The sequence below is a fragment of the Ursus arctos genome, unplaced genomic scaffold (assembly GCF_023065955.2).
Source record: "Ursus arctos isolate Adak ecotype North America unplaced genomic scaffold, UrsArc2.0 scaffold_29, whole genome shotgun sequence".
Taxonomy (NCBI): domain Eukaryota; kingdom Metazoa; phylum Chordata; class Mammalia; order Carnivora; family Ursidae; genus Ursus; species Ursus arctos.
This window is the reverse complement of record NW_026622974.1, coordinates 19,407,077-19,431,500: the sequence shown is the minus strand read 5'-3', so window position 1 is coordinate 19,431,500 and position 24,424 is coordinate 19,407,077. Positions and strand designations below refer to the sequence as shown.

The window sequence follows — 24,424 nt, the reverse complement described above, 5'->3', positions numbered from 1 at the left end:
TTCTGATTCTCTGACTCCCTTACCAGACCTTCACTTTTGCTACTCTTCTTATATTTGTGTAAGGTCCAATTATTATAATAAATCCCTAATTCTCATTATGTTTACAGTGGCTCTGTTTTCCTACTCATACACTTGGAATCTTTTGATTCTGTTCTGTTGTCTTTATTGTTTCAACAGTATCTTTCCTTATGGCTGCAAAATGGCCACCACAACCGACCATTATGCTCTCACATGACATTACCACAAGCAGGACGCAGGACTATTGGCACCCAAAAATCTTTCTCTTTATATTCTTCTCCTATTTCAGGGATGAAAAATTTTACCAGAAGCCCTTAGCAGAATCTTCCTTAAGTCTTTTCAGTTAGAACAGTGTCACGTACCTTCCTCTGGCCACTGACAAATGGAGTGGATTACCATAATTGATTTAGACCTGTGGTCCTGCTTCCTGGCTGCACGTGAAGATAACTTGGAAGCTTTTAGAACATATTTTCACCTGTGCCCAACTTGCACAGATTCTGATTTAATTGCTTTGGGGTGGTGCCTTTGCATTTGTAAAATTCTACCATGGCTTGGCTCAAACATGATTCATTCTCTGGAGCTGTTGTACAACAAACAAAATCAGAGTTCTGTACAAGGAAGAAGGTAAAAAGGCTGTAGGGTAGACAATCAAGGGTGTCTTAGGACTTTTTATTCTATTTTATTTATTTATTTTAAGTAATCTCTACTTCCAACATGGGGCTCAAACTCATGACCCCAAGATCAAGAGTCATGCGCTCTTCTGACTGAGCCAGCCAGAAGACCCAGGATTTTTAGGTTTTTTTTACTGTCTCATTTAAGGATGATCTATAGAGGGGCACATGGGTGACTCTGTCGGTTAGGAATCCAACTCTTTATCTCAGCTCAGGTCTTGATCTCAGGGTCATGAGTTCAAGTTCTGCATTGGGCTCCATGCTGGGCATGGAGCCTACTTAAAAAAAAACACACAGGATGATCTATAGAATAGAGAGGAATACGACTAAAATCCCCATCCTTTGCATCATGTTTAATCATTAAGCACTACCATATTTTATATGTTATTTGAAGCATATGTTCCATTTTGATTAACTCTAGGAAAGATAATAGGACAGCTATTCTTCCATTCCTTAGTTGCTTGAAGTAAAGCCATCTTGAATGTGCTGCCAGACTATGTTGCACAAGGCTCAATAAATACCTATTCCTTTATGGGGCACATAACATTTTTAAAAATCTAAATAAACATACAGGGGAACCTGGGTGGCTCAGATGGTTAAGTGTCTGCCTTTGGCTCAGGTCATGATCTCAGGGTCCTGGGATCGAACCCCCCATTGGGCTCCCGACTCAGCAAGGACTCTGTTTCTCCCTCTCCCTCTACCAGTCTCCCTGCTCATACTTTCTCTCTCTCTTTGTATCTCTCTGTCTCAAATGAATAAGCAAAATCTTAAACAAACAAACAAACAAACAAACAAACAAACAAACAAACAAACACAAATCTCTTATCAGGAAAAACATTAAGCGATTTTCAGAAATTTCACCTAGCTTTGTCAAAGATTTGATGAGATGATGTTCCAGTTAAATAAATCATAGAATGCTAAAGATGTTCTGAGGTTGACATTGATCAGAATATCCCAGTCCAGCTATATCTTTGCCAAATATGCTTTTGCTAAGACCCATGGAAAGAAAAAAAAAAGTATAACTTTGAGTGTAAGAAAGTGTGTGTTCCAATAGGCAGGTTACTTGAAGGAAAGGAAACACATAGGGTCCTTCATTTTAGGATCAAATGCAGCTACTAAGAATCTTAGTCACTGAAAGGGACATTCCAGAAATCTACCAAATCTTAAGTATTGGCTTACTTACCTTGTCACTCATTAGCATCATAACGTCCATCCTTCCTTCCTTCCTTCCTTCCTTCCTTCCTTCCTTCCTTCCTCTTTCTTTCTTTCTTTCTTTCTTTCTTTCTTTCTTTCTTTCTTTCTTTCTTTCTTCCTTCCTTCCTTCCTTCCTTCCTTCCTTCCTTCCTTCCTTCCTTCCTTCTTTCTTTTCTTTTCTTTTCTTTTCTTTTCTTTTCTTTAAGATTTATTTATTTGAGAGAGAGAGAGGGAGAGAGCATGCAAACGGGGAGAGGGGCAGACAAGGAGGGTGAAGGTGAGAAGGGGACTCCCCACTGAGACTGGGGGGGCCTCTGGGATGGGGGCTTGATCTCAGCAAGACCTGAGCCGAAATCAAGGGTCAGACACCATATCTACTGAGCCACCCAGGTGCCCCATAGCTTTCTTTTTTTTTTTTTTTTTAAGTTTATTTTTTTTAGTAATCTCTACACCCAACATGGGACTCAAACTCACAACCCTAAGATCAAGAGTTACATGCCCTTCTGACTGAGCCAGCCAGGTACCCCTCGCAGCATTGCTTTTGATAGACCAGTTCTCCAAGGATTGGCAAGCAAACTTCACCCTTTAAAATGGAATCATGTTTAATCAGTGTCCGCCAATCAGAAAAGTTGCTGGCTATACCTTACTTGAGCAACATGGTTGCTTTTATCTTACAGAAAGAAAATTGGTTTTAAAATTATGTACGTTTATTTTTAAATATATTCACATGGCTCAGAATTTAAAAGGAGTACCTATGATGACATCTTACCAAAACCAACCAAACAAACCTTGATTTGAACAAATCTTTACCACTAACAATTTACAGAAAATACAAAAACACAGTTGAATGCTATCATGTGAATGCAGTCAGCAACAGCCAGAATCTGGAAACATCTATAGGCCAAATAGTCCAATTTCTTCAACAAATAAATAACGAAGGACAAAAAAGTCATTGAGAGCAAATCTATAAATTAAAAGAAACATGCCAACCACTTGCAATGTATGCAGTTGATGTGAATCCTAAGTTGAACAATCTTTAAAAAAAAATCATGAGACAAGGAAATTTGACCAGTGATTGGATACATAGGATACCTAATGATATTAAACAATTATGGTTAATTTTTAGGTCTGATGTAATATTGTGGTATGTTTCAAAAAGATAAATTATCATTTAGCAATGTACAATGAAATATATTTGGATGAAACGATGTTCTGTCAGGCAGTTGCTTCAAATAACCCAGTGGGATATTTTTGTACACGGATTACCCCAAAATTTAGCAGCTTGAAACAACATTTATCTCACCATTTCTGTGGGTCAGGAGTCCAGAAGTAGCTTGGCTTCTTGGCTTGGTGGCTCTGGTTCAGGGTGTCTGTAGTCATCAGAGGACTGGAGAATCTGCTTTCAAGTTTACTCAGTGGTTATTGGCAGACCTCAATTCCTCTGGTTGCAGCTAAACACCTCCCTTTCCTTACATGCTATAGGCTCGTTGGGTGTCCTCAACATGTGGCAGCTGGCTTCCCCACGAGCAGAGCCCAAGATGGTAGCTGCAGCCTTTTTTTTTAATAACCTAATCTCAGAATTATTCACCACCACTCCCATATTCTATTGGTCATGCAGACCAACCCTGGCACAATGTCAAAAGGGACCACTAACGGAATAAATTACAAGGGATAAGAATCATTAGGGCCATCTTAGAGGCTGGCTACCACATTGACCCATTGTTTTATGGGCTTAGGTCAAGCTTCTATCCATTCTCTGACCTTCGCAAACCCAAACTCTGACTGGTGGACCACAATGGTATATCTGATTTCAGCGTAAATTCTGAGTGATTGTCCAATATAATTCCCAGAAGTTTGGGGTATCTCCCTTTCCTCAGTGCAGAGTCAACTGTTAAACAGACTCTAGGGAAGGTTTGAAGGAAAATTCACCATAAACACTGGCAGAAGAGTGGCAAACTCCTTTCAGACTCTGAACTGTCTTGGATTTGGGAATTGGAAAAGATCATGAATCCCACTACAGGGACTTGAATTATGTTTTCTGGCCAGAAGACCTATACTTTTCCATAGTAGAAAAGTATGGGTGTCAGGTGGCACCTTGGTACGCTGCCCATCTATTTCACTTCTAGGGAATTCATGATGAACTAGTCACCACCACGGAACCCAGAAACAAGACACTAATTACCATTTCTTCCCTGTGGCTTATTATAGGAATTTCACCTATCTTATCTCTAACAGTCCAGCACTGTCACCTGACCTCTAACACTCCAAGATCTCATTTTTTCCCTTGGAGTTGGGTGACCAATTCCTTTTTTTAAGCAATCCCTACAGCCAATCTAGGACTTGAACTTGCAACCCCGAGATCAAGATTGCATGCTCTATTGGCTGAGCCAGCCAGGTGCCCCTATTTTACTTTCTACTAGGTTATTTTTGTATCTTCAGATAGGATGAAAAGATCACCCCAAAAAGGCCCAATTTCAAAGGAACGGGATACTATTAATTTTGTGACCTCTGTTAACTGTACCTGTGCCTTCCACACCATGGCGGAAATGATTAGTTCTCTCAGGTGAGTGCAAAGAAAGAAGTGAAGCAAATTGCCTCTCTTTAACTTTCCAAAAGCTGAAAAACACTAAGAAGCAAACTACATGAACAACGCAAACAGTGAGAAGGGTTTCAACAAAGCCAGCCAAGTAAAGAATTTTTTTTCCCTGTAATGAATTTGTAAGCCGTATTTGTAGCCAGTAGGTCACAAATCCTTGGAATTGATGACACAGTGTATTGTCAACAAACGAAAAGTTACTAGTGCTAGTTCTGCCTACGGTTACAGTCATAAAAGAAATTTTCAAAGAAGGAAATAAACAGTAAGTCAGAAAAAGAGTCTTTATTGATTGTACTGTCAGAGTTGTTAGAACTAAGTCAGAATAGACTTTTTTTCATCGATCCGGAGGTGGAATTGGTGGGCAGAATCGTTTGCCACATAGAAATTGTTGGTAATTTTAGGTTCTCCATAAGGAACAACTTGATTTGTGTGTGCAACCAGCTAAGCAGCTCAGTGCCAGTCGGACGTTCATCCTGTGGAGGTTTGGCTGTTTGAGCTGCACTTTCGTGATGAGTTTGAGTATTTAGTTTAATATACTTCTATTGCAATCCAGAACCTGGAGCGAGTATTTAGTTTAATATACTTCTATTGCAATCCAGAACCTGTTTAGATACACTGTTATGCTATACCCCAAAGTGCAAGTTTAAATTTTGATCTCTAGCCTAAATTCCATGAAGTAGGACCAAGTCGGTCCTCATTACTTTGTCTTCAGTGCCAAATACATAGTACATAATGCTTACTCCATGAACGTCTATGGAATTAATCAGCAATTTCCTGATTCTAGTCAATTGAAAAATTTAAAAGCTCTTTCCTGGTTAGGAAAATTTTGCTTCTCTTCTTGTCCCTAGCCCCGTCAACAAACCAGAGAATCTCTACTGTTTTTTAAAAAGAAAAAAGTGCTTCTTACCTAGAGGAATGGGTGTGCTTTGAACTGACAAAAAGCATCTAATAATCTCTTTTGGCATTTAATATGGGAATAAATCCCAGCAAATCTAACAAGTCATAAAATACTAACTAGTAAAAACAGAACAATTTGTCTTACTATGCTAATTTTTTAAAAAGGTGTTCTTTTTTAAATATAGATTTACCTATCTATGTATTTATTTAGAACGTGTGTGAGTGGGGAAGGGGCAGAGGAAGAGGGAGAGAGAGAATCTCAAACAGACTCCTGGCTGAGCACAAAGCCTGGGACTCTGGACTTGACCTACAACCCTGAAAACCAGAACCTGAGCCAAAATCAAGAGCAGGCCCTTACCCTTACCGACTGTGACATCCAGGAGCCCTTAGTATGCTAATTTTTTAATGATTGAATTCAAATTAGGGAAATCCCCAGGCAGAGATTTCTCTGAAACACTGTCCTTTGCAAAAGAAGTAGGTATTTAAATATGTTGAAAGAGGGTACAGGGTGGGGGACGGGTGGGGCTAGCTGTGAATAGTCGTTAAGTATTGTCCTGTTATAGGTTTTGCATTATGACAATTACAGAAACCAACTGATGGGTTGGTTTCCCTCAGGCTGAACTGAGTTCTTGGCTGACAAGAAATAGGAGTTATTGGTGAAGCTGTTATCAACAGTTTGGCTAGGCTTCTAGTGTGAGAACTTCTAGTAGGATTTTTAAAAATTTTACTTTTAAAATTTATTTATTTTTATTTCAATTCAATTAACATATAAATGTATTATTGGTTTCAGAGGTAGAGGTGATTCATCAGTCTTATATGATACCCAGTGCTCATTACATCATGTGCCCTCCTTAATGTCCATCACCCAGTTCTAGTAGGTTTTTGATGAACACAGACAATGAATAAAAGAATTTTAGTGAGTCATACATATCCAGATCTCATTAGATCGAATAGAAGCTGAACTCTTGTTTATTCCTTTGAACTAGGGGCTCTTTTTAGCTGTATATTCATTATTTGAGCCCGTATGTAAATTAAGTTCTAGGGAAGCAAAATACAGTATTTTCATTGATGAACATCCACTTATAAAATTAGCCTACACGTATTTCTCCCTAATTAACATTAGCATTGTGAGTTACATCCAAACCCATTTGTTGGTCATTTTCTTGCCAGTGTAGCCAACAACACAATGTAAACATATGCAAGTGAAATTTAAGTGTCAGGATTGTATGAAGTCAATGAAAGTGCTTTTGGAGAACTGCTCAAATCACCACAGAGGTTTTTTTTTCTTCTTAAAGATTTTATTTATTTATTTGAGAGAGAGAGAGCACAAGCAGGGGGAGTAGTGGGCAGAGGGAGAAGCTGCTCCCTGCTGAGCAAGGAGCCCATGTGGGACTCCATCCCAGGACCCTGGGATCATGACCTCAGCTAAAGGCAGACGCTTAACTGACTAAGTCACCCAGGCATCCCCCAAAAGTTATTGTTAGATGAGTTTCTGGTAGAGTTAAATCAATTAAAAATTGGAAGAAAGAAAATTTATATGGATACCATAGTAGATGCCATACCAGCTTCAAGACAAATTACCTGAATAACTGGTTAATAAATATCATCGGGAAAAAGCTCTGGAATATTTTTGCAAAAATTGACCAACTCCATGATCACAGTTCATAAGTCAAAAGTGAAATGGGCATTATGCTGTTTATCTTATCATTTTGTTGGAGAAATTATATTCTGCTCCCCCCAAAATCAACACTTGATTAAATTGAAATTTAATGAACGAGCTGTTTCATATTAGTGTAGATTCTTCCATTGTCACTTTTAAAAAAAAGTGTTTGTATGTATTAGTTTGTATATCTATAAATGGATCATGTCAAGTTTTCTGAAAACATGTTCTGCAGAATACTGTAGTCCCAAACAGTCATCTGTGAAAAAAAGGGACCCACAGTTGTACAGAATACTATGTTTCCCACTCTCTACCTTCTGCCCTGTGCCCAAAGTGTTTATGTTAGACTCCAGGTTCCTTTGCCCTGCCTTCCTCTTGGATTGGGCTAAAGGGGAGGAAGGCTGAAGGAGAATGCGGAGATAAGCAGGACATTAAAGGAGATGGGGAAACGGAGACAGCTATTTATTCCTGGATCTCTCACCTCCCTTCTGTGGGATTGCCTCGAGTTAGTTGGCTCTTTTCCTACTAGAGTCACAACTTCTATGAGGCAGTCCTGTGCATTTAGCTGTTCTCTGCAGTTAACTGCTCCCTCCTTCCTTGCCTCTTTAGGCCTGGAGATGGTAACAGTACTGCATTCTCCCTTGTTGGTTTCCCTCTATTAAATGTTCTCGATTGTCCACTGTGAATATACCATCTGTTTCCTTCTGGGAGCTGCCATATTCAATAGTTATATATTATAATGTACTCTTGGAAAGACACAAAATTCACATTAACATATCAAAGGCACTGAACAATATAGCAGTAAATAATATCTAAGTTTAGATCAGTGCTTATCAAACTTACTCAAGGGACCATTTTTCTAAGAACGTCCCTTGAACATTTTAGATTATAAAATATCTTGCCTTAAAACATACAAAGCCAAATGTAATGGTTTATAGTTTTGATGATGAATTACGGATAAATATCTATAATTGTTCTGTGCTCTGGGTGAAACGTTGATGGACTGAAGGTCTACAGAGGTATATAAGCCGAAGGCTGTTAGTCCATAGCATTGATGTGTCCCAAATGGCTGTGCTTTTTAAATTCACTTCAGTTTTCATAGTCCAAGTCTTTCAATAGGTTGACAAGTATATCTTGCCCATGTGCTTCTCTCCCCATACTCTACTTCTTATCTACTACCTCTAGTCTGGCAGGAAACCAAAGTACCAATGTCGGCTAAAGTTACTCTAAAATAAGATTAAATAGGCTTAAATAAGCACCTTTGATTCCCTACTAATAGGCACACACTTGGATGCCTAAACTTCATGACATCTATTTTGGTTGCTTGGGAACTTTATCCCCGATGCTTGATATTTCAGTTATGTGGGATGTTACCGTGGATATACTCTTTTAAAAATTTTACTTTAGGGGCACTTGGCTGGCTCAGTGGGTAGAGCATGTGAATCTTGATCTCAGGGTTGTGAGTTCAAGCCCCACGGGCATAGAGCTTACTTAAAAAAAAAATAGAAGTAAATAAACTTACTTTATAAACTCTGATGTGGTAGCAATTACCGCTGTATATTTCTAGATTTCAGCACAATAGGATTCCATTTTTTGTGCTGGTGGCTATGTGACGAGTTCTATCCAATGAGTTGGATAGAAGTGTTATGTAGGATTTCTTAGTCAAGAACTTAATTTTTATCAAAGCCCTTTGGGCGTTTTGTCACGACTAGCACTATTCTAGAGAGAAAATGCTCCATCAGCTTGGGTGGATGGATATGAAGTTTAAGTAAAAAATATCTAAATTATTTTCATGGTTGGTTTTTCTGCAGCATTATCTTAGCCTATCCTGATTTACTTCAAAAAGGATTTTGTAAAAAAAAGGAAAAGTTTCAATCTAAATGAAGAAATTTACACAATCATGTGGTATTCACACTTTCTTAAAGAAAATGAATTCCATAGGCAGTTGAAGAACTCCTAAAACCTTTAACAACTGATTACATTAAAAAGTTCAAACATATGTAGTCATAGCTGTGTGTAGTCGTCACATGTTTGAATCCCTGCACTTTTTTAAAAAAAAGATTTTATTTGAGGGGTGTCTGGGTGGCTGTCGATTAAGCATCTGCCTTCAGCTCAGGTCATGATCTCAGGGTCCTGGGATCGAACCCCGAGTTGGGCTCTCTGCTCAGCAGAGTCTGCTTCTTCCTCTCCCTCTGTGCTAGCTCTATCACTCAAATAAATAAATAAAATCTTAAAAAAAAAAAGATTTTGAGAGAGTAGGGGGAGAGACAGAGGGAAAAGAATCTCAAGCAGACTCCCTGCTGAGCATGGAGCCAGAAGGGGGGTGCTCAATTCAACAAAACTCCAAGATGATGACCTGAGCTGAAATCGAAGTCAGACATTCAACTGACTGAGCCACCCAGGTACCCCGAATCCCTGCATTCTACTTATCAGATAGTCACGTAAGTGGAGGCTTTTATCCCTTATGTATAAAATTGGGAAAATACAGGATTTTAAGATAATCACATTATGAAAATTACCTGGCAATAAGATCCTTAATGGTAACTATCATAATAGCTATATTAATTGGTTAGTCTGGCAATATACATCTAATTGTAGAATTACTGTTAATCCTTCCATTCATAACTTAATGCACATAACTAGCTTACTTCATTGAAGGCAAACATGTATTTTCCTTCCAAGGTTCTGCTTAGGCTAGTTACACCAAACAAAATGCAGAAACATTGTGTTAGACATTTTCAAACCACTCTTTTTCAATTCAGGTGTAAAAATACACCACACAATTTATTAAGGGGAACGTGCAGTTTGAACATGTACAGCAAATTCTATTTCAAGTGTTTTCAAAACCTACTTTTAAAAGAACTTCATTGCCTACATGTAAAAAAAAAATTACTTATGCTTCCACTTCCCCTTGAAATCACATTGTCTTAAATTCTAATAAAAAGTGGTGTTCTTAATTACGGAAAGGACTGGGGTATTCATTGGAGACCAAAATCTGGTGACACCATCTTTATGTTCTCTGCACTCTTAAATGCCTGGAAACAGTAGGTATTTGTCAGATGAATAGAATATTTAAAAACAAATCCCAGAGATCAAGATTCTGAAGCCAAGTTGGTGGACCAGAGTTATCATTTTGAAGTGCTCTGGCTAGAAGGGGGATGTAAGCAGATGTGATTCCATGCCTGGGCTGGATACTTCTAGGCAAAGAGGTGTGTAGAAGTGTGGGAGTAAGAGCACTGTTCTAGGAAAAAAAGGATGTTAGGAGGAATAACAAAGGAAGGTTGCCCTGCACTGCAAAATGATCAACCTTATTTCTTCTAGGTTTTCGTTTCAACTAAAGGACTGCATTATCTCTTGTTATGATTCAGTAATCACATCACTTACTTGTCAGCATTATGGTTCCTATAGACAGGCCTAGTCAACTAGTCACTATTTACATCATCCTATTGAGGGAAATTGTTATCCAAAACCAAGTAACCAAATTTTCAAACACCTTCTGATAACTTCTTATAGTCAAGATCTCAACTCATTATCTCTATTTTATTTCTTATTAGATATAAGGAATCTCCCAGAATGTATAATGGATATTTCTATAATTAGTCATATTTACAAGACACAAAATATTTGGATAAAAAGCAAATTTCATCATTTGAATACTGTACAGGTGAGGTTTATAAATTGATTTTAAGCACCATATATATACAACCCAATACTGCAAACCAACGTTTCAAACTCAAGATGTTTCATTCATCATGATGGCACCTCCTCTCAATAAACAAATGCTATTTTATGGGCTGTGTGATAATAGCAATTATCACTTAGTTATCAATTACACAAAATTATCAAATTATCTTCAGGGGCAGGCTGCATTTAAAAAAGAACAAAACAACAACAAAAAAATCCAGGTTAAATAACTAGTCTCAATTACAAAAGATCTAAGATTTAAAGAACTAAGGGTCCCCAGAGACCCCTCTTTATTCCTTTTGCCTTGGCTCTAAGTTTCAAAAATGGTGTACATTAAGTGCTAAACTGGCACAAAGAGATGGAAGCAAAATCTTTAAAACACAATGTGGAGTACCATTTTTTTTTTTAATCTTACTCAGTTTTAACTATTAAAAAAAAAAAAAAGTCAGACAAGGACACCTGTCCCTTTTACATTAACATGAGCTATGCAAAGGAAGCATTTTAGATTAGTGAAATTCAACATTAAGTCCTCATGTGCCAAATATTACGTTCAAATATCAAAACCTATAAAAGCATCCATTATTTGCAAATGAGAAAATGGGCTCAGAAGTTGCCCAAAACAAATTATTTGGTGGAACTGAGCTTCAAATTAAGGCCTTCCTCTACAGTTTCTCAAGACTGCATAGTACACTGGTTTGAAATTATTTAAACCTTTAAAAGGAAAGTTTATAACGGAAAGTACTTTTAATATTAAGCAGTTCTCATGACTAACAAATTGTGTCGATAAAGAGTTACTAAATGTCAACTTCATTTAATCCTTCATTTGTTAAAAAAAAGAGGACATACTTCAAATGGCACTAAGTGAAGCATAATTCATTTATATCATTTTCTACAAAATAAGTTAACTTTAAGCCAAACAATTTCAATGATGATAAATGCATTTCATTATTTATTTAGATGTTTAAGCTCTCGCACTAGGTTTTTACAAGCTGGTGAACACTGACAAATTATTTCTCCCACAGAACTATAACCACACATTCCCAGACAGTATAAATATATGGTTGAACTAACATTAATACACATCACCATTTTATCAATTACATAATAAAACAAATTATCAAGTATCCAAATATTAAGTTACACAGCTCAAAAGGCATATAAAATATTAGATGTCTGCTCAATTCATTAGCAGAAACCCACTTCTTTTTTTTTTTTTTTTTTTGCAAGAGAGGTTGGGAAGAGAAGGAAAAAATAATCACACTCCAAACAAAAATAAGTTGGTAAACAACTTCAGATAAGAAAAAAAATTACAAGAATCTCAGAAATTTTATGATTAAGAATCGTTTTAGCTACAATAACAAAGCATTTCTACCTTTTAAAAAAATATTTACTAAATTAAAGAGCATATTCTACATGTTCTGCACAAGACAAAGGCAACATTATACTAAAAATACTTAATAGCCCCCTCCCGTTCTTTTTTCAGGCCCTCCCTGTAAGTTGCACCCCAAAGTGCAAACACTAAAATTAACTGTAAGGCTTTTTTGTCTGGAGACGTTAAAGACATGTGCTTCTGTACAACGCAGATTTTCAAAATGGAGGTTTTCCATAACAGCACAAAATGAAATTTGTAGAAAGACATGAAATAATCATTGTTAAGACTTGGTTAAAAAAAAAAAAAAAAGTTGAGCAAACCTGATGTATACTGATATGAATGTGGGAGATGTAAACATAAAGTGAGCAGGCAAATAACCATATAGGCCCTAATTTCTATGTTTGAAATGACTGAAGGAATAAACCACATAAGGTCCAGAGTGTTCATAGTTCCTGGGATTTTAGTTCTGTATGATACTAAAAATATACAACAAATATTGTGCTGGGTATTTTGGCACCTAATCTTTCTAAATTTCTTATATTGATAAGATTCTGGCATGGGAATAGATTTAAAGACATAACTCAATACTGCATGATTTCAGGAAAGGTCAATTGGTACAAGTGATAAGCACATTTTAAATGCTGTAAAGCAAGAATCTTTTGCTAAGTGTCCAAATAGGTTGATCGTAACCCAAACATAGAGGTTGCAATTCCGTCAAACTTGTGGCCTGATAAAACTGCTTTCCAATACTCCTATGGAAGCTTCATTAGACTTAATCACCAAGCCAACATGTCGGCTAATATGTACGACAAATTAGGTCCTGTTTCAAGTTCCACTTCCAAGGCAATGACATCAGGCACCCCAGTTTTATTGAATGCAACAGTTGTTTCTATGACCATTGGAGTCTTTGAAGCGCAGTCGCATTTTAGGACGATACTTCTCCAAATACAAAAGTTGCTTGCTGTTAAAAGCTCCACGCCGCTTTCTAGATGGAGAAAAACAAATGATTAAGTTACTAAAGCAAAACCCCTCCATGTTACTGTTTACTATGCTATAGACAATTATCATCTCCTGTGGCAATTTATCTTTTGATTATTATGCTGTAACTTAATGCTTAATTTATGGATAGGCATACATGTGTAAATGGAAAAAAGGTACTAAAAAGTCCTAAATCTTGAGTGTTGGTTACAACAGTCAAAATTTATACATCCACTTATATGAGATCTGAGAAAAGACAATTTACTGATTAGAATCTCAGTAATATGAGCATTTACAAGGAGTGTAAATAAGATCTTACTTCCTGGATTTAATACTATCTTAAAAATGAATGTAATGGTTAGATGGGCTGTGGGGGAAAATTTTTTTGTAGTAATAAAATCCACTGACAATGAAAAAATGAAAAGAAAATTATTTATATACTTACTGTCTTATGAACTGTACTGCATCTTCATATTTCATTCCACCTTCAATTAATGCTAGGGCAACAAGCACTGGAGCTCTAGTAGGGTAAGAATTTTGATAAATCATTTTTTTCAAAATCAAATCCTAGAAAATTCAACATTCCAAACATTCATTCCTTAACCCAAAAATACTATTATTTACCACCCTTCCTATGTAAACTTTATAGTAAATGTTGACTTCTTATTAAAAAAATTAATTAAGCATCAGCATTTCTCTACCAAACCCAGACCTTTACCTAGAACCAAAAATAAACTATGCCCTTAATTGTTACAAATAAATCTAGAAATTAAGACTTGTATTATTTGAGGGCAATCTTAAAAAAATTTAAGGGTAAATTTATCAAGGGGTAAATCTTGATAAATGCAGATAATTTTTCTGAATTCCAAACACTGAAAAATATTTCCTTTTAAAAAAAAATTTTTTTTATTAAAGGCCAGGAACTCCTTTTCCTAAAGATCTTCTGGAAATGTTTACTTCCCTTTTTATTATCAATGAGATTGTGACACAGTTGCATGCCACCACCCCCCTGGCCATCAATATTCATTTTACTTTTCCCCACTAGAAAAGAACTTTTTTTTAGTGGTAGGGATGGAGGGCAGTTATAGTGACTTACAAATCTGGATATGAATATTTGGGCATTAGTTCCCACTGAACCAGAATCTCCAGGATCAAGAACGCTATCAACAGTACAGCATATGCAACATAAACCATCTTAGAAATGATTTGCAATTCTTCTTCCCAATGAGTCTGGATTCCAATATCATTTATATAACCTAGCACACACAATTAATTCTATTAAGTAATTGTGCCCACAGAGACAAGTGTAAATTACAACTACGGTATTTGTTAGTTCCAGCTGTACTGGAATACATTATTCTACTACATTCACCTACTTTTAAATTTAGTTTAATATGTAACCTAACAAAGCATATTGACTCAGAAAGTGATAACTGAATCTTTCTTGGACTCAAAATTAAGTTTTTACTAGAATCAAGACCAATACCATTAAATGGATTTAAGAAATTCTCTTACCTCCCAAGGCCTGCAACACAATGAACAGCAATACAACAACCAGGTTCTTCACGAAACTTAATTTTTACAAGACTTAACCAGTCATCAACAATCTGGTTAGATGGTGGTGCACCATCATCAAAAGGCCAATCCTAAGTCAAAAGAATAAACATTTTAGATTTTTTAATATAAATGCCAACTAATAATTCTAAATTTCTAATTCTAAATTTCTAAAATTCAAATGTCTTCAAAAGCATTTTAATATGCTTAAACACATGTTTTATGAAACCCCACTGTCAATGAAATGCAAATAAATGCTGAAACTTTATAAAGATCTCATTACTTCAAAGCTTTGCTTAGCTTTCGTCTTAATTTAGAAATTAAGATGCTGCATACTTTTGTAATAACTTAAAAAAATATCAAGCTTTTTGAAGTTGGTCATTTTAGCATGTATCAAACACACAGGAACTATTAAACGCTTACGAGAACATGGATGCCTTCCTTCTCCACAAGAGTAGTGTCGTAAGTTGCTTCACATACTCTTACTATTGTTGTAACTCCATACTTCTTAAGTTCCTGGATAAAACATACATAAAAAATACTATTATAATAAGTATTTATATTATAATAAGTATTATTAAGTTACTATTGCTTAACAATTGTTCAAAAGGTATTGTTAGTTAACAGAAAATCATGGAATGAATGATATAACCTATGTATGTTTTGACAGGAAAGTGAATTTTTGTTTTATTTATTTATTTATTTATTTATTTTTCACACCACCCACATTCACAACTCTGGGAAGTGAAATATTGTTTTAAATGACAACACTAGAATGGCATAAAAGGGGAATATTAAACATCACATATGTTTTTAATAAATCAAGTTAAAAAAAATCCATGGCCCTTCATACATGGAAGGTGTTTATAGTCATGGTGACACCTGCCAGATGGAAATGAAGCACTAACAAAAGAGAGAAGAAATTCAGAGACAAAGGTAAACAGAACCCAAAGGAATCACTCATGACTACAAGTAACCTGACTTGACTTGATTACATTAACTCCTTAACTTTTGCTCATTGGCAGTACACACCATAATTTAGAACCTTAAAAGTATATTAAAAGACTCTAAAGTCCTGTAAGTACAGTGTAAAAACCCCCATACCATTTAAAACTACAAGCTTTAAGATTCATAATCCATTATTACTAATTATAATCAGTAGCTAAAAATTAGCTCTAAGCATCAAATAGGGCCCAAGACATTAACTAACTTTGATTACAGTATTAGTCATTAGACCAAGCAGATTTACGAACAATCTCTAAGTGGCAGCTTTCCTCCTAAAAATTTCTTGTGAGAATCATACTGTTATACTGCCTTCATATAGATTTAAATAAGCAAGCTGCGAGGCATGAACAACTAGATGGTCTTATTATAAATCCAAACTAATTCAAGTACATGTCCTTTTTGAAATGTACAAAATAATTTTCCTGTAACCTAAAAAAGAAACTGATATTTCATTTCTGGAAACTGAACTGTAGGCATATCAACAAAATTTTTCTAAACTACGATTTATTTTGTTTGACAAAAAGCCCCACCATTAAACTGCAATCAGTTTAAGACATTAAGATGTATCAAACCTTACCTCTATAAATTTGTTTAAGGTCGCATTGGTTGGATTGTGTGTAATAAGAAATCTCATGTTCTTGTATGTGACTTCCACAGGAGCTGGGCGGTTCATTCGAGCCATGTTAATTTAGTTAAAAAACACTCAATAGGGTTATGAAAGAATTTAAAAAATTGAATACAGAAACGACGCAAAGAAACTGAGTCTACTTCAATATACTCCACTTGAAATTCTCAGTGCTTTGAGTATGAAGCTGGGAGTAATGGGAAATGAAATGAACCTCCTAACAAGAAGCAGCAATTCTTCAATCCAGTAATACTGAGGCAATAGAAAGGAAGTGCACTGAGGTTTACCCCATCCAGGTCAGAACTCTTGTAAAATGCTCTGTGGATTTCAATTCAACACTTCTGTGTCCAGGTTAACCACTCTTATGGGGGCTTCTTGGTGGAGTAGTAATGAATTTCTACAGTTCACTTGTCTGCATAGAGGTCGTGCTGTGCCTGGCAGTAATCTCCACTGCCCTTCAGAAACTCCATAAATGTGTGACCAAGAACACCACAGAACTGCTGTTTAAAAGAAAAAAAGAGAAAAGAAGAAAAAAGTTGTTTTCCAATTCAAAGGAACAGGTTACGCTTTTTTTAGTATTTAAGTGCACAACGATCTTTTCAAATCTGGGCCCAACCCACCTTTTCAACTTTTACTTAAACCACAAAAATACAAGTGATTACAAATTAAAATAATAACCATAAAACAAGCAGTCACAAGTAGATTACTTTAAACTGAAATTACTGACCTAATACAGAGACCCTTCTAAGAATACCACTGTTTCATTTAGACAATATCACTTATACATACTCTTCCATTAATTACTCGTTTTAAATAGTTGGTGGCTTTACAATGTTATACAATCTACAACCTTCTATACTGATTTTTCCAGCTAATAAAATATTTTTACATACTGTAAACTTCATGAAAACTTTGGAAACTGTTAGTCCTTGCATAATTTACTTACTAAAGATTCAATGAAAATGTTTTTTTAAAAAAATTTTATTTTTAAAATAATCTTTACATCCAACGTGGGGCTCGAACTTAAAACCCTAAGATCAAGAGTCACACACACTACCAACTGAGCCAGCCAGGTGCCCTTCAACCAACATGTTCTTAAGCGGAAGAAAAGAAACTGGTTTTCAAAATGCTTCCACATACACTATCCATTTAAACCTTAACAACCTATTAATTTACAATTCTCTTCTAACAGATTTTCCTTATCTGAGTCCCTGGAAGTTAATCAACTTGCTATATGAAGTATTACAAGGATAAACATTCATAAAGTTAAAAAAAGAAAAAAGGACTTGTGTGCTAAGGAGTAAAGAGAGGAATAAGAAAAATTCATAGGTTAATAAGAGTACCAAGTGCCAGCCACTGCCCCAAACACTTTAAATGTATTTTCAAGGGCAAATTACCAAATAAAATCTTTTAACCAAAGATTCCCTTAGTTTAAATTTAAGCATTTCAAAAGCTTAAAATTAAATTCAAACTATCTGCTATTTTCATTTTGCACCTTTAAATAGAATTTTGCACCATGCTATAGTTTCTATAATAATTTTGCTACATTTTGAAGAATTCACATGGAGATCTAGCAGATCATTGAAAAACATCAAGTCAAAACCCCAGTTCATTTTCTGTCAAAACAAAGGAACTAGCCTCAGGAGTCATTTCTTACAAGGTTGTCCCAGAAGAAAGAGGACTTTCATTATTCCAAATTTGTTCAAAGGAGCGCTCAGAAATTATTCCTTCATATATTTGCTAGAGGAGTTAAAACATTAGAGACTGCCATTAAGTAAACTTGGCTCTGTTACAGTGAACACAGCAGTAATCTGGAAAATAGTTTCAGTTATACTTTCACCTCAAATCCTCAATATTACTTCCTTAGAAGAAAAAAGTGAATTCTGGCAGCTTTTCCATGACATAATGAATTAAAGAAGTCATTTGTAAAGCTGTTAAGTGCAATGACTCGTGGCCTAGTATTCTGATTTCCAGATACTATCTTTTTTCAATTGAAAGCAGATGTATGAGAAAGTATTTCACATTACGACTTCCACATTTAACAGCTAAATTCCTGTTACAGCTGAGTTTGGCCACATCTCTTCAAATAAGCAAGTTTCATCAGAAGCAGAGAAAGCAACAGAAATAATTCACTTAGTGGAGCCATCCAGTGGCTGGGGTGGAACTTCCACCAACAGAGCAGTGACTACAACTACCTAACATCTTGTGTTCTGCCCAAGACATTCCCTCATTACCAATTTCCTTGCCACAGGAAAAACTCCACAATAGGCAGCTCGGAAATACTAAGGCATTTCTTCCCCCTCCCATCTATCATTCCATATAATCACAATAATATACACCGGGGCCGAGGGGGGGACAAAGCAATTTCTGTGCAGAAGCTTAAGTCAGTTTGTCAGATTGCAGAGTCAAAGCAATTAATCCGTGTAACCACTCTGTCCAATAGTTCGTTGGAAAGTTTGTTCCAAATCTACTATACCTTAGGTAATGCATCTAGTATAGAACATATGTAAAATGCTGCTTTACTCTTGGGAATGACCTAGCTTTTTGGTTTTCAACTGATTTACTGCCATCAAACAAAATTCACATAAAAAGAGTAACAGGAAGCATTGCCTCAGAATCTGGATCCCAAGCAGGTCGGCGGTTCCAAATACAGTGCAAATAACAACTTAATACTCTTGGAATGGTAGAAGGCTTCCACGGACAGAAGATAAACCTCAGAATTCTGGCTCTGGTTGGCTCCTGTTGCCACAAGCCAAAAGCAGGCAACAACACATTACACCAAGGATTTCAGGAACAGTTCTAAATAGTCCCCGATTAAAAGGCGCCATCCAGGGCCCCAAAGATTGGCAGGGAAAGTGCATACTGGTGCCCGGCCGTGGACTCCTTCGCTCCAGTCCAACAGTAGTCCTGGCAGTTTCCAAGGCGCTCAGACCGAGACCATTTCTCCGCCGACTTGCCCCAGAGAAAGGACAAGACTCGACTTGTTCCCATTATCCGGAGCCCGAAGTGGGGCGTTAAATCCGAACAGCTCGAATTACCAGGTGGAGACTGAGGGCGCAGGGCGGGGCAGGGAGTCGGTCTCCTCACCTAGCAGAGCCTCACTCCAGCCCCCGCAAGACTCCTGCTCGCGGAAAGCCCCCGATGGCCGCAGCTCCGCGCACGCGGCGGTGCGCTCCGGGGCCCGCCCGCGGCGCCCCCTCTCCGCGCCGCAATCACGGGTTCGCGCCGCGCCTTCAGTCAGGCGCGGACGCCGAGGCCATTTTGTCTGAGGCGCCGGTCCGGGCCGCGGAGCACAGGGGTGGCTGCACCAGGCTCCTGTCCCGCGCCGGCCCCCGAGCCCGGAGATCTCTCGGCCGAGACCGTTATCAGCCTCGCCGGCCGCCCCGCCTACCCCACGCCGGCACGGGTCTGGTGGCGACCCCGCCGCCGCGCCCTCCCCGTATCCGGCTCCGCAGTGACACGCGCAACCCTTGCCCCACCCCGGGCCACGTCTCCCGCTTCCCAGGCGGGCCGCTCTCTTTCGGCCAAACAAAGGGGCCTCGGGACGCCGCGGAGCCCGCCGGGCCCCGGACAGGCGCGCCAGACCGGAGGGCCAAGGGCGGAGGCGGCGGTCACAAAGCGGCTTTTGTGCCACCCCGCCCGGCCTGCTGCGGTGGCCGAAACCGCCCCCACCCGCCACGCAGGCCCGGCCGCACTGCCCCCGCCGCCCCCGGCTCCGCAGGGACAGGGAAGCCGGTGCCTCCGGCAATCAACCGCCAACCCGCAGCCCCGCGAACCCCAGCGTCCGCCTTCCCGCAGCCAGTCCCACCGTCCGGCCACAGGGCCGTAGTCCGGCCCCTTCTTGCTAGCGACCCACCGGAACTGCGTGCCGGGGCGGTGGGGAGCGGACGCCGGGCTCCGAACAAAGGCGACGGTGGGGATGGGGGGGCCGGTCGTGGAGCCCCGGCCCCAGAGGCGGCGGTGCGACGGATACTCACAGGAATATGTTTACTCATTGAAGATTGTGGCCTAATCATACAGCCGGTCCCGAGGCGGCGGCGACACAGGCGGCGGCAGTGGCGGCGGCTGCAGGGCAGGGGGTAGCGGTGGTCGTCGCGGGGCGGCGGCGGCTTTGCAAGCGGCGGCGGGGGCACCAGACTCTACCATGCAGTGAGCGGCTCCGAGAAGAGCGCGTAGCCCAGCCGGCCCGCAGTAGAGGGAGCCAATACGCGCGCCGAGGCGGCCTTGCGTCACAAGCCCTCTTTTTTATAGCCGGCACGACGTGCGAACTCTCGGCCACCAATCACGGCCGGGAGCTCCCGGCCGAGAGCCGACGAGCGGGGGCGGAGTCCCGCCCCCCGCGCACGTCACCGCGCGGCGGCCGCTGCCGGTGTGAACCGGTTGATGAATGGCGAAGTGCTAGAGTCGTAGCATCTCCCCGGCGGGGGAGGGAAGGGGCCGTGGAGGGACTCAGGGGCGGACCAAGGCTGGGGTAGGGAAGGGATGGGAGCGGGAGGAGATTGCAATCTATCGACTGGTAGGAATCACGCCGGAAACCCTGGTTCTCATAGTTCAAACCGCCGAGGAGTGCACATATGTCACATGGGGAGCTTTGAAGTTGCCTCAACATAAAATGCAATCCCTTTAGGGCCAGAACCTTGTCTCAGTCCCGACCCCACTTTATTCTGCCTTAAGTCAAACCACAATCATCTCTGCCAGCGGTTTACCTTGGCACCTGCGCCACTACGATCTCCGTCATCAAATAATATTTATGTCGCACGACCGCTGTACCCGGTGACTCAACACCTTGAATGCCACGGCCCTACGCTCGGACAAGGTGAATACTTGCAGCCGGGGGCACTTTCAAGCGGGGAGAAACTTCCCAAACTTTTGCTATGAGAGACCGGGAGAGTACCCCGTGAGGCAGATAACCCTTGCTCCCTATAGTCTTTTTTGGTCACGCCTCCATGCTACATAGGCGGGCAACTGCAGTTGGCTCAGTTGTGGCATTTCGAAATCACATGCATCCTTTGTACTGCTGCTCACTTAATGTGTTGTCACAGATAATGAAAGGTTAGTCACTGTTAAAAGGAAGCATTTTAAAAATTAAGAATCTTTGGTTATATCACGGATTGCTGTAGTTCTTTGCGTCAAAGCTAAAGCTGTTTTTGTTTTTGTTTTGTTTTTCATTTTCAGTTCTGTTCCACCGTTTTCATAATTTAGGCCCTTAAGAAGTAAAGCCTTATCATAATTGTTTTGTGCTACACAGGGCAACTTTGTCACTTATAATCTGGAAACCCTTTCTCCATTACTTTATGGAAGGACTAAACAGGACTTTTACCTGCTTTGAAGAACTAGGTTTTCTACTAACACTGAGGCCTTTTGTTTGCTGTTTTCACCGAGCAGTAGATTCGAGCCGGCTTTAGGGATCAAATTGTGTTCCCAGTCAGTGTGCTGCAGCATTTTAGGATTTATTAGTACTTCTATTTAGAGTGCTTGGGTAGTTGTTCAACATTCTTATAAACATATACTCTGTGAACAAAGTAAGCACTTTTGAAAAAAGGAATTGGGTCAGGCTTTTACAGAAGTTAAAGTAAAATCATCTTTATTTTAAAGAAATTACTCGCTTAGGAAACTTTTGAATCCATCTAAATCAAGGAAAACTAAAGAGCTTGAGAAACATAATGTCCTTTTACAAATAAACTTTAAAAGGATTAAATATTTTAAAGTGTTACGTCAAAAAAATATTTAAAAAAATCTTGGGGTAGGAGGGGCCTTCTTAAGTAGGTCAGGGAACTCCTTACAAAGAAAAAGATTTCATTATATAAAAATTAAAAACTTCTATATGACAAAATCTTTGATAAAGTTAAAATATTGATGGCACAGTAGGAGAAAATATTAACGGTGTGTCATGGGCAGAATTAACTTCATAATAAACAGAAAGCTTGACCAACAAATACAATAGTGTAGCTAAAAAATAATCGCTACCCCCACTCCAAAAGTTGGTCAGCAAAGGTCAGCACAACACAGTGATGCTGACTGGAGTGGTGAAAGTTTTTCACGTAATGACTTTTCAAAAAATGAATTTGCTGGGACAAGATATAAATTCAAAAAATGGTAAGCAGAGCCAAATCAGTATTAGCCAGTTTTCTTGTAGAACTTGTGATACAAGTTGCCAGCCTTGTGATGCACAAGTCTTGTAATTACCACAAGTAGTGCTGACATGAAGTATCCAGTCAGCTATGCTCATCAAGCTCTAAAAGCTGGGCTCAGACTCACAAGTGCATTAATCAGCTTCCAGAGGTCTTAGCCTCGCAGATGAAGTACCGCCTTCTACTTTGAAAAGAACACTGAGCAAGGATGAAACACTAGAGAAAGCTTTTGCTATTGAAAAAAAGGACACACTTTAAACAAGATACAAATACGGTCTTGCTGACCAGCTTGGTAAATTCTCTTGTAGCCCTGGGCCTGTCACTCTGGCAGCTGCCATGTTTATATGTGTCCTGCCCCATGGTGGTTCACTGTAGTGCTGAGGATATGTGGTCTACTCAGCCCAAGAGTTTAAAGGTGTTGATTCTTAGAAAACAGTAGTCAATCCCACTATTGGTCAGGAGACTCCTGTGGTCTGGAGACCTACTAACTGCCACAGAATTGCATTTGGAGCATCAGCACCTTCACTTATTAGCAGAAGGTCTCCAACCTGAGCCTACATGCTTGCAAATAGTGGTCCAGCTACCCAGGGGTAAAAAAACCCAATGCTGAAAGCCAATGCTTACTCTAAGCTTCAGAAAAAGCCCTGAGATGGAAGACTTTTTCTCCTACTAAACAAGATGCCCGGCTATAAGTTACTTTTCTCAGCAAAACATGTCCTGGAGCTCATCATGGTAGGCAGAACTTTTTATCAGCATATTCAAAATGCAAAATCCAACAGTTGGGTGATAAAAATGACTATAAGACAATTATGAGGAAGATCCCTATGGAAGATGAAACACTGCAGAAGACAACAAACCAACAAATTCTGATAATGGTGAACAGAGAAATCCTTACAAGGGCAGCAGAGCTAGTAAACATGGAATGATTCCAGTTATAGCAGACATAAAAAGAATGGAGGATTTGATCCCTTTCAATCTTCTCAGATTGATTGAGTCTACAGAATGAGGATTTGGGGCTATGAGGAAGTCTGATTAAAAAAACATTTAATTAGTATGTATATTACCATTGCAATGATAGAAAGATCAAATGTGGCAATACTAACCCAGAAACAAACAAACAGTAGGCTGCAAGGTATAATAATATGCCAACTATACTTATTAGAGGCAAATACCCCAGTGGGTGTCTGGATACCAGTGCAGAGGGCAATCTTAAGTATTCCTATACTAAAGAAGTGTCCTAAAAATTCAGGGACACAACCCCAGTCCCTATCAACATCGTAAATATTTATTTTCCTGTTACAGAACAACCTCTTTTATTTTATGTCTAAAATTAATCTTCTTGTGTGATTGTAAAAAATGCTAAAAAATGTAGAGTACATTTACATTTCTGTGAACATATAATTGTCAGCATAAATGCTTAAAACTAATGCTCTATGTTAAAAAGTTTTCGTCCCTTAAGACATTGATTTAAAATTTTATGAAGTCTTTTTTTGTATCTGTGTATTTCTGTGTACTTATTTTATTGAGACATAAATGACATACATCATACTAATTTCAGGTGTTCAAGTTAATGATTCAATATTCATATATATTGTGAGATAATCCCCACAATAAGTCTAGCTAACATCTGTCCCCATACATAGTTACAATTTTTTTCTTGTGATGAGGATATCAAGTCTTTTTAATAAGTTTGATGAATAATAAAACCAAACAGCAGCGCTACATCATCATTTCTGTGGGAATTTTAAACGGAGTGCTCTCCAACAAGCAATTAAGCTTGTCACAACAGGCCTTTCAAGGACAAAGTCCATAGGCCAATAGCTATACTTGGGCTGCTGTATTTTGTACATATCAGACATAGAAACTGCCAGTTACTGACCCAAGTGGGTGCTAAAGATGTAAATATCTTTAGATAAATGAATCCTGCTGAATCAGAAATCAAAATTTTATTAAGTCATCAAACCCAATCATTAGAAGTAAAGTTTTCTCAGTAAAGTTAAGGCAGTTTTCAAACAACTTAAAAAAAAATTGTCCATTAA

The 24,424-nt window shown here is 38.8% G+C and overlaps 2 protein-coding genes across 2 annotated transcripts; both read right to left on the bottom strand.

The window, feature by feature from the left end:
- Positions 1 to 11,640: 11,640 nt before the first annotated feature.
- PTP4A1 (protein tyrosine phosphatase 4A1) lies at positions 11,641 to 16,313 on the bottom strand. Its single transcript, XM_026507147.4, has 5 exons — positions 16,207 to 16,313; positions 15,048 to 15,140; positions 14,586 to 14,716; positions 13,516 to 13,590; positions 11,641 to 13,077 (listed from the first exon to the last, which is right to left on the bottom strand). The coding sequence occupies exons 1-5, from the start codon at positions 16,309 to 16,311 to the stop codon at positions 12,960 to 12,962; spliced, it is 522 nt and encodes a 173-aa protein (XP_026362932.1). The 5' UTR covers positions 16,312 to 16,313; the 3' UTR covers positions 11,641 to 12,959.
- A 331-nt stretch (positions 16,314 to 16,644) lies between these two features.
- On the bottom strand, positions 16,645 to 20,463 carry LOC130541998 (uncharacterized). The gene is made up of 2 exons (XM_057303905.1): positions 20,232 to 20,463; positions 16,645 to 16,754 (listed from the first exon to the last, which is right to left on the bottom strand). The coding sequence occupies exons 1-2, from the start codon at positions 20,268 to 20,270 to the stop codon at positions 16,659 to 16,661; spliced, it is 135 nt and encodes a 44-aa protein (XP_057159888.1). The 5' UTR covers positions 20,271 to 20,463; the 3' UTR covers positions 16,645 to 16,658.
- Positions 20,464 to 24,424: the final 3,961 nt, after the last annotated feature.